Source organism: Miscanthus floridulus, chromosome 13 (assembly GCF_019320115.1).
Source record: "Miscanthus floridulus cultivar M001 chromosome 13, ASM1932011v1, whole genome shotgun sequence".
In the NCBI taxonomy this organism is placed as follows: domain Eukaryota; kingdom Viridiplantae; phylum Streptophyta; class Magnoliopsida; order Poales; family Poaceae; genus Miscanthus; species Miscanthus floridulus.
This window is the reverse complement of record NC_089592.1, coordinates 76711270-76721171: the sequence shown is the minus strand read 5'-3', so window position 1 is coordinate 76721171 and position 9902 is coordinate 76711270. Positions and strand designations below refer to the sequence as shown.

Genomic DNA, 9902 nt, shown 5'->3' with positions numbered 1-9902 from the left:
GGTCCCGGAGGCTGGAGGGACGGAGGGGCTGTACATACAGGGGACAGCAACCAGTCCTATTTCTGCTGTACAGCAGCAACCAGGCCTGTTTAGATTCGAAACATTTGGCAAAATGACACTGCAGCAGCAGTTTTCGTTGTTATTTGGTAATTAGTGTCTAATCATAGTCTAATTAGGCTTAAAAGATTCATCTCTGTGGATTTCGTCTAAACTGTATAATTAGTTTTATTTTTATTTATATTTAATACTTCATGTAATGCGTCCAAAAATTTAATGTGACGGAAAATTTTAAAAAATTTGTCATTTTGGAGGGAACTAAACGGTACTGATTGGGCACGTTGGTTTGAACTTATCGACTTCTACAGTATTTTTCTCAACTTATCAGCCGCTCAGCCTAACATGCCCCGTCCGAAAGGCCACTACACTCATTCCTGGTCTGTCTCCTCACCTACCCTTGTTCTGAAATCTGAACCACTGCTGCTGCTACCACAAGTTGCTACGCCCGCCGACACAACACAGGCCTTGTTTAGTTGTGAATTTTTTTAGAAAGTATACGGTAACATTTTCGTTGTTATTTAGTAATTAGTGTTCAATTATAGTCTAATTAGGCTTAAAAGATTTGTCTCGTGAATTTCGTCTAAACTGTGTAATTAGTTTTATTTTTTATTTATATTTATATTAATGCTTCATGTATGCGTCTAAAGATTCGATGTGATGAGAAATTTGAAAAATTTTGTAAAATTTTGGGAACTAAACAGGCACACAGGTGCAGGTGCATGTTCTGATCAGCTGCAAGTACTGCAACTGCAACTGCAACTGCAACAATCATCACTCACCCTCTTCCAACTTTGAACACACTGAGAGAGCCAGGACAGCAGCGACCAGCGCGAGCGAACATTGTTTTGGCTGCATGCAGAAGAATGTGGGATGAACCATTCATCATAGTATCATACAGTACATACGGGAGCACAAACAAATACGTATGTTGAGAGCTTTGTTTGATTCATGTACACTACACATACAATGCTGCACTACTATACACACAACATATTTTGCTTATGGTCATGCCAAAAATCCTTCATCGGTTCGGTTGCAAGGCCACCACTTATTTGCAGCACAGCAGACACCACACCATCGATGCATGCGCTTCTGTTCTGTTCACTAGTAGCTCACTGCAGTTGTTGCCTCTTTTCTTTTCTTTTCTTTTCTTGGTGGAGATCATGCAATATACACAGACTCAATTACTCAAAGGACAGGAGGAAAGAAAGAAAGAATAAAGAGAGGGGAAAGAAAGAGCAATGGCGATTGACATGCACCACACCATGGCCAAGGTGAACAAGAAAGGTACCGGCCGAGCCAATGGCCAGGCAGGCACACATGTGGCCTGAGAGGACCTGGGCCAGGGGCCCAGGCAGGCAGGCTGGCGCCTTGAGCCTTCTAGAAGAGCTCCCACTCGAAGCGCGGGGACGGCGTGGTGGTGGTCGCGGGGGCCATGCTCGTCACGGGGGCCGCCGACGTCGACGGCACCGACGACAGCAGGTCGAACGTCTCCCAGCTCGCCGTCTGGGTCTGCGGCACCGGCGCCGTCGCCGTGGTGGGCGCCGGCGGCTGGAACTGCCGCCGCTGGTGGTGCTGGTTCTGATGCGCCGGGGGCGGGCGCGGCGGCCGCGCCTTGTTGTTGTTGCTGGCCTTGGCCACCGGCGCCGCCGCCGCCGCCTTGTTCTTGGCGCGGACGGCGTCCAGGGTCTCCACGTACTTCTGCACCCGCTTCTCCTGCGCCCGCCGCGCCACCTTCACCTCCCCGTCAACAGCGGCGATGGAGTCCAGCTTCACCAGCTCGGTCATCAGCGCCTCGGTCAGCGTCACCACGTCCGCGTCCACGACCTTGCCGCCCTTGCTCACGATCGTCTCCAGCGCCGACACCTGCCGACCAACCGATCAATCAGCAAACGCGGCGTGCGCGCGGTGAGACATCACAGGATGTGGGACAGGAACGGCGCCTGCCGCCTGCCGGCGATGGGTGAATTGATTGAAGCAAATAAAGGACGGACGTACCTTGGTGGCGAGCTTGTCGACGTCGAGTGCGACGCGGGCGATGGCCTTGGTGGCGCGCTCGGCCTTGCTGGTCCGGCGCTCCTCGAGGAGGCGCTTGGCCTTGGCGGCGGGGTCCTCGAGCATGACCATCTTGGAGCGGTCCTTGACGCCCGCCATGTCCAGGAACGCCTTGGAGTCCCTCTCCTTGTCCTTGTACACCACCTTCTGGTCGTCCGGGTGCAGGCCCGTCTTCTCCGACAGCAGCTTCTTGAGCTCGCCTGCGCGCGCGGCCACACACGCATTCACCCGATTCAGTAGATGAAATAGAATACATAATCGGAGAACGGAACCATCGTGAAAGTAAATCAACCGCATAGATAGTCAGCGGCATTACCGAAGGATGCCTGGGAGTTGATGTAGATCTCGTGGTAGACGCCGTTGAACTTGACCTTGACGCGGATGGTGGGCACGGGCGCGCGCCCGGGGGGCGGCTCCGCGTCGGGGCTCCGCTTCTGCACCAGCATGCCGCCGGGGCGGACCTCCCACACCTCCTCCTTGGGCACCGCGGGGACCGCCTCCTTCATCGGCGAGAAGGCCACCCTCTGCTCCCGGTTCCCGCGCATCATCTTGATAGTGTTCTTGGGAGGAATCCTCTCCCTCCACTCCTAGCTATACCTGTACCTATCTATGCAACACCGAGACCCAGCGATCGATCGATCGATCCTCGGCAGACGAGCAGAGTATGTGTGTGTATGTACACTGACTCGAGCGGCCGATCGATCACCCACCAAGCTCAGGAAGAAGGGAAAAAAAAGACACTTGCGTGCTAGAGGCAATCAGCTGGCAAGTTAGCTGCTACTACTACTGCAATCTGCTGCTGCACCAGAACCGGAAAAATCAGTTCTTGGCCGGGAGAAGGGGAGAGGGCTGGTCACTAGACTAGAAGCAGATGCCGGTAAGCTTCAAATGGAGAAACGAACGAAGAGGAAGGAAGATGCAGAGGAGGGAGGACCAGGATGAGGAGAGGAGGAGATGGTAGTAGGAGGAAAAAGACACGATGATACAGCTAAGGGACAGCCCGGAGCTGGCGCACCAGAATATTTATTTATACTACTGGAGGAAGCTGGCGAAGCGAAGCCAAGCCAAGCCAAGGGCAGGGCAGTGGCAGTGGCAGCGCCAGGCCACCTCGCGATGGAAATGGAAATGAACCGGGGGTGTGTGGTGTGGTGTGGTGTGGGGGCGCCCCCGTCCTGCACTGCACAACTGGACGCTGACTGAAAAGAACTCCGATGCCGTCTCGCCGTTCAGAATCAGCAAGGAAGTTCTAAATTCTAACCATCCGATCGGATGGACGTGCCAGCCTGCCGGTCCGGTGGCGCCGTGCGTGAGAGCGAGCAGAGAAGACGCTCGGTGCCGGTGCGTTGGGTGGGGGTGGGGGTGGGGTGCGACAGGTGGCCGGCCCGGCCCGGGGTTGGTGGCCGCGACCTGCAATTCTTGCTCGGGACGCCGCGGTCGGTCTCCTCGCTCACTCGTTCGTTGCCGGCCTTCGCCTCCAAGCAAGCTCGGAGCCGGACAGCCGGAGCCCCATCCGTCCGATGGATCCCTGAACCGTCCGAGGTCGCCACTTCACCTACTGCGTGCTGTGTGCTGCAGCTTTCTTTCCACTGCTCGTGCCCTCCCAAGTTCCGGTCCGTCCGTCCTTGCCGGCTTCGTTTCAGTCTCCTCTCTTCTTTGCCCGGACGATGGAAATGGGACGAGCTGCTCTGCTTGCTTCGTGTGCACACCGGACCATGCACCGCGTCAGTCAGCGTGTGCGTGCTCTGCTCTTTCCCTTCCCGTTGGGTCCTGCTCCTTCATCGTCAGCCTACCTACCAGTAGTTGCGGGTGCGCACGCGGTGTCAGGCGGGCGGCAAGTGTCGGTTCCTGGTGAGCGTATATATGATGGATGCATCATCGATCGATCTGCAGCTAGTGCTCATTCATACGTTAATCATGGCTTGCAAACAACAGCAGCTTCATTATTCAATCATTAATCCTGGTACGTCGTTGGTCCCATACCATGGGTTAATTAAGCATCCCAGGTGGAGGAAGCTCTTCGTTCCATCCGTGGTCTGGTCTGGTGAGCTGTCCCCGGGCCGGCCCACGGTATCTGGAGGTTGTACAGTACGTATGCGTCGCCCCTGACCATGAGTGTAGGTGTGGCCTAGCTTTGCTCACACACTCACACGGTAGTACTCTAGTTGGCGTGTTTGTGAGGGTGGTTGAGGCTGGCTTGGCCCGTCCGTCAGGGCCAGGCCAGCTGCAAGTGGTGCAACCGCTCTTCAGCATTTTCGTTTCGGCTGGATTGGCTTATAAGCTATGGGCTAAAGTACTGCTGACTGGTTTGGTGTGAGAAAAAACCACTTTTGATTGGCTGATAAGCCAAGCTAGATACAAGTTGCCGAACAGGCTGCCAGTTTGGAAACGTGACCCAGCAGAGTCGAGCTCGATTGAGATTGTGTTTGTTTCGGCTGTACAGATGGATGCGGTGACCCTAGACTCAGAACATGGTAACATTACCCCCACACGTTGTCATTGCCATTTTCATCGAACACGTGCAGCGCGAGCGGCATGGACTCACCCACCTTGGCGAAGAAGTCGCCGCCGCTGTCGCTGCCCTTCTCCGGCACCATTGCAGACCAGGAGGAAGAAGATGGGGAGGGAGAGGGAGAGGCGGAGCAAGCGACAGTGCCTCCACCTCGCAGTAGTGGCCAGCCGCGCAGTAGCGGCATGCCATGTCCGCGCCAACGCGAAGGGAATGAGGCCCGTGGGGTTCGCTGGACAGGGGCCGGAGCCGAAGGGGGAGGGGGTGGCCCGCGGTGGTCGTCGGACAGGGGCCGGAGCCGAGGAAGGAGAGGCCACGAGCAGCCACGACAGGGTAGGGGCTGGGCGGGGCGCGGCACAACGGCAGAGCTGTCATTCGGGCGCCCGAGGCGTCAGCGGCCAGAGCTCTCCAGCGCGCGCCCGAAGCAGCGGCGGCTCGAGTCGGGGACCCGCGCTCGCCCGCGGCCACCGGAGCTTGGGACGGGGCCGCGCTACGTAGCGTGAGAGCTGTTGACCGCGTGGTGGTGAACGCACTCGAGCCCCTACGCGACGTCAGCGGCGATCTGCTGGACGCCGCACCGGGACGACGCTGGAGCTGGAAAAGGGCTGCGTCGCGGCCGCGGAGGGAGCAGCGCCATTAGGCGGTGGAGGCGGCCCCACCTGTGCGCTTTCACGAGTAAGTTGTTGGTAGTGGCGACGAGCTCCTGGAACGGGTAGAGGACAGGCGGGTCCATGAGCGAGGCGTGTGCTGCGACGAGGGAGGCGCGGCCGAAGGAGGTGGAGGACGATGAGGTGGCGCCGCGCCGCCGCGCGCTGGCCGTGCCCGTGCCCGTGCCGGCGCCGGACGCTGGGGAGAGGAGCGGAAGGTGAGGGAAGGGAGAAGGAGGTAACTGTATGAGTCACGGAGCGCTCGAGGGAGGCCGAGGGAGCCGGCCCGTGAAAAAACGAACGGAGATTTCGTTTTTCTCGGACCTGGTCCAAGCTGCTTTAGATCTCGTGCGGGCCCGGCTCCGAAGTTGGTCCAGGTGCGCCAAACACGGGAGTTGCAGCCAGTGCCGGCCCTAGGAGTAGGGCACGAGGTGCGACGGCCGGGGACCCAAGTGGAGGAAGGGCCCAAGCCCAGGTATACAGATCTCCAGGTCCTATAGTTCTTTAGACATTAGCAAACTAATGAGAAGAGAGACATAGAAGGCGACCCAAAAAGACAACATCGGTATTTCTTTGCTAGTTTCTTTTTCCCATGGCCCTCGGGTAGAGAAGAGGCGAGGAGTCACGCTGCACACAGCACACTCTGATCGTGAGTTCGCGACGTGCGCCTTACACATACGGAGCTGACGAGCCACACCACCGCGAAGAGCTAGACTATCGAAGACACTGACACAACGCACGAGGACGGCGACCAGGCAGGGCTCCACGGCGACGACATCTTGATTCTTGGCTTCTTATGAATTACGATCACCGATCTGTTGTTTAGACCCAAGGTATTTTTTCTTTTTATTTTTAATCTAAATTAATTATTTGTATAGTATTTTAGACTTCTAGTACTTTGTACCTATATAATCATATTTTTCTTCTAATTTAGGTGTTAGAATTTTAGAATGTTACCTAAGAAACATTTGTCATGGGTGAGAAAAGAAAACAAATATATTGCTTTTTTAATCTACATTATTCCTTGATAATTATTATACAACTACAAATATATTGCTTAGTCTATATTGTTCCTCAATAATTATCAGGCATGTTAAATTAAAAATATATTATTAAATTTGTTTTTGTTTTATAAGTAAAATTAGCGCATATATATTATAAAATTTTATATCTGATTAAAAGAGTCCGTTACGACGAGATCACCAGATGGCCCTTAAAATTCTAGGACTGACACTGGTTGTAGCCCGAAAGCGCAGCCGGGGCGTCGGGGCACCCTCACAGAACAGGCTCTAGAGTGGTTGGACGGAGTTGGTCCAGCGCCGAGGCAGCACGGCACAACTGCATATATCCTCGCTCGCTCCAGTTGCTCTCTGCTCCATCGTCCGTCGGTCCTGCCAGCATTTCCAGCATAAAAAAGGCCAGGCACTCGATGGACACTGCTGGAACATGTTACATGTGGCATCTTCTTTCAGGTGTTCCTGTCCCCAGGGCAGTGCGGCAAAATTCGGAGCCTTGTTCTAAAATATAAAATAGGTCTTATCCGATTTAGAAAAATAGAATGACATTAATGCATATGCTAAAATATACTTTTTTTTCTTAACAAAATGTTTTATATAGCAAACCTCTAAAGGAAATACTTCTAGCACTGGAGTTCTATGCAAACGGGAGAAAGTTTAGCATTTAGTAAGTAACTAATCAAAATAAATAATTCCAACAATAATTGAAAACTATATGTCGGTGTTTTGGAACCGGGGGTCCTTCAACCAACGAGTGAATTTGTGCTGTGTGCCCCTAATCCCGGATGGTGATGCAAAGAGACACAAGGTTTATACTGGTTCAGGCAATCGAGGCCCTACGTCCAGTCTGAGAGATCGATCTTATGTTCCTTGCACCGGAGTGCTCGTAGTAGGGGGTTACAAGCTAGGTGAGAGAGGGAGCTAGCCCCAGGTCTCGGCGAGGGTGGTGCGGGCTGCTTGAGGCGTTGTTCTCAAGCAGCGTAGAAGTGTGTAGTTCTATCGGTGTGTTCCTTTTTTCCTCTCCCTTCTACGAGGCCCAAGTCCTCTCCTTTTATAGTTGAAGGGAGGACGAAGGCAGTACATATATCACTATGCGACGTCGTGCCAATAGAAGTGGCACGTCCGAACCCTGTGGCCCGTTCCGGTGGCGGCGTGGCCGTAGGAGCGATCCGTCCTTGGAATACTGGAGCGGCGTGGTTGTCCCATCAGGTCCTGTGCATCGTGGGAGCCCCGGGAATGTCTCGGAGCGGACGTGGCGGTGAACGTGCAAGCCCTGGTGGACAGATTGTATGCGAGGCCGAGGCCTGGTCGGTGCCGAGGCTTGTACTGCGGTGGGGGTCTCGGCAGGCACGAACCCCGAGATTGCCGAGGCCCCGGTGTACAGTGCCGAGGCCTTGCGCAGGCGGCGGGGCGCGGGTGCAGCGTTTGGACACAGTGGCCGGTAACCCCCGTCATACCCTGTCCCAGGCGCTGATCGTGGACACAGTGCTGGGACACAGTTACCGGTAACCCCCGTCATACTCTGTCCCAGGCGCTGATCGTGGACACAGTGTTGGGACACAGTTGCCGGTAACCCCCGCCGTGCCCTGTCCCAGCCGGTACGGCGCTGATGCGACTTCGGGTCGCGTCGGCCATTCTGTGACGTTGAGCCGCTGTCCGGCTGAGATTGCGGGAGTGGTTGAAAGTATTAATGAGACGCGACGCGCTGTCGGGAGGGTCGACCGAGGCGGGGGGCGACGGACCACAGACAATACGGCCCCGAGCGACACAGAGAATGAGGCCTCGCGCGAGACGGAGATCAGGCTCCCTGCCGAGGCCTCGCGCGAGAGGCCTCGCGCGATACGGGGAACGCGCTTCCTGCCGAGGCCTTCCGTGGAGAGCCTCGGGCGGGGCGGAGACGGCGTTCCTTGCCGAGGCCTTCCCTGGGGAGCCTCGCGCGAAGCGGAGTTGGCGTCAGGATGCCGAGACCTCCTGCTCTATAAATGGGGGTGGCGTGTCCGAGCTCTGTAGCCGGCCACTGTTGTGGTATGGTCGATGGAGTGGCCCCGTCCTTATCGTGCAGAAGTGACGCGCCGGTCATACTTGATCTTGTGCGTCGTGGGGCTCCAGTACAGCTTGATGCAGGACATGGCGGGCGATGTGCTGGTCATCGTGCGATGACGTCGTAGGGAGCTATGGCTCTGCCGATGGCGAAGCCGAGCCATCGTGGGGGGTTCGGCGGACATGGATCCTCAGGCTGCCGAGCCCCTGAAGCAAACTGCCGAGGCCTTTGGAGGGAATTATTGGTCCCGGGTACTCATTCCGAGGCCACAGTATCTCAGACGTGGCTCCCCACTCTGCGTTGTTCTCGGAGCAGGAGTTGGCAGCACAGTGAGGCATGGGCGTCAACCATGTGCATAGTGGTTAGCACAGTGGCGGGTAACCTCTGCCCAGTCCTGCCTCCTGCCCCATCGGCCATTCCGCTGTACTATGCCGAGCATGCGACCGATGTCAGGGGCAGCAGTTAGCTGAGTTAATGCGACACGACGTTTTGTCAGAGGGACAGGTGAAGGAAGAGGCAGCGGAGTGCTGCTGAGCCCGCCTCACGCGAGACAGAGGGTCGGCGGCCCGGCCGAGGCCTTTGGTGGGGGATCGCTCGAGGTCAGCGGTGAGGGGGCCTCGGGCGAGTCGGAGAATCGGCCGAGGCCAGCGGTGTTTAGCTGGTTTCGACTTTTACGAAGTCTAAGCAGTCGTTTTTTGGTTCTTGCTTAGGGTACCCCTTCTCACTGTATCCGACAGTAGCCCCCGAGCCTTGGGGGGAGTGGAGGCACTCCCCCTGAGGTTCTGACGAGAATTGGCTCTTGATAGTTCCTGTTGGGATGGTGTTTTGTACTTGAGGTTTCGGTGGGTGCGCGCGAGCGCACCCGCCAGGTGTAGCCCCCGAGGCCCTGGAGGAGTGATTTCACTTCTTCAGGGGCTTTTTTCTCTCTCGAGTGAGGGGTTTTCATCGTGTCTCCGGGCCTGTGGGTGCGAGTTCGGATCGCAGGGCCTCGACGATGCTGTGGAAAGAGCCCCTTAGCCTCCGCCTGGAGCGAGAGGGCCGTCAGGGGTTCCCCCGGCTTTTTGTACGACCCTCGTGCTTCCTTTTCGCTCGGAAGGAGGGGTGGAAGATGCCATGCTACCCTCGGTGGGCGCGAGCGATGGCATTTCCGGCGAGCTGTTATCGGGTAAGTCCAAGTGGAGGCCCGTACCCCGTTCGCTGGGGGTCAGCTAGCGGTCCGGAGACGCACTCCAAGAGTACCGGCGGGTTTCTCTAGTGGGTGCCGAGGCCGTTCACTGAGCCTCGGTGGCTCGGTGCCTCCCTACGGTGGGATCCCATTCGGAGACCTCCCTGCCGATCTCGGACACGACACAGGGCGCGCTCGTACAGGCTCGCCCGTAGTTGTCCCTGACTCTTTTGCCCTGGGGCAGCTGTCGAAACCCCTGGGGGGCCCAGCCTTCGAACCCCTGGATCGTAACGGGCTCGGGTCGCTTGTCTTTATCTTGGGTGCAGGAAGAGCCCCCGAGCCTCCACATGGAGCGAGAGGGTGGTCAGGGGTCCTCCTGACTTTTTTGTCCATCCCCCGCACGTCCTTTTCGCTC

General features: G+C 56.5%; 1 protein-coding gene across 1 annotated transcript; it reads right to left on the bottom strand.

The window, feature by feature from the left end:
• Positions 1 to 923: 923 nt before the first annotated feature.
• On the bottom strand, positions 924 to 3124 carry LOC136500627 (BAG family molecular chaperone regulator 1-like). The gene is made up of 3 exons (XM_066496026.1): positions 2429 to 3124; positions 2056 to 2312; positions 924 to 1923 (listed from the first exon to the last, which is right to left on the bottom strand). Exons 1-3 carry the CDS (start codon positions 2658 to 2660, stop codon positions 1438 to 1440), a joined length of 975 nt encoding a protein of 324 aa, XP_066352123.1. The 5' UTR covers positions 2661 to 3124; the 3' UTR covers positions 924 to 1437.
• Positions 3125 to 9902: the final 6778 nt, after the last annotated feature.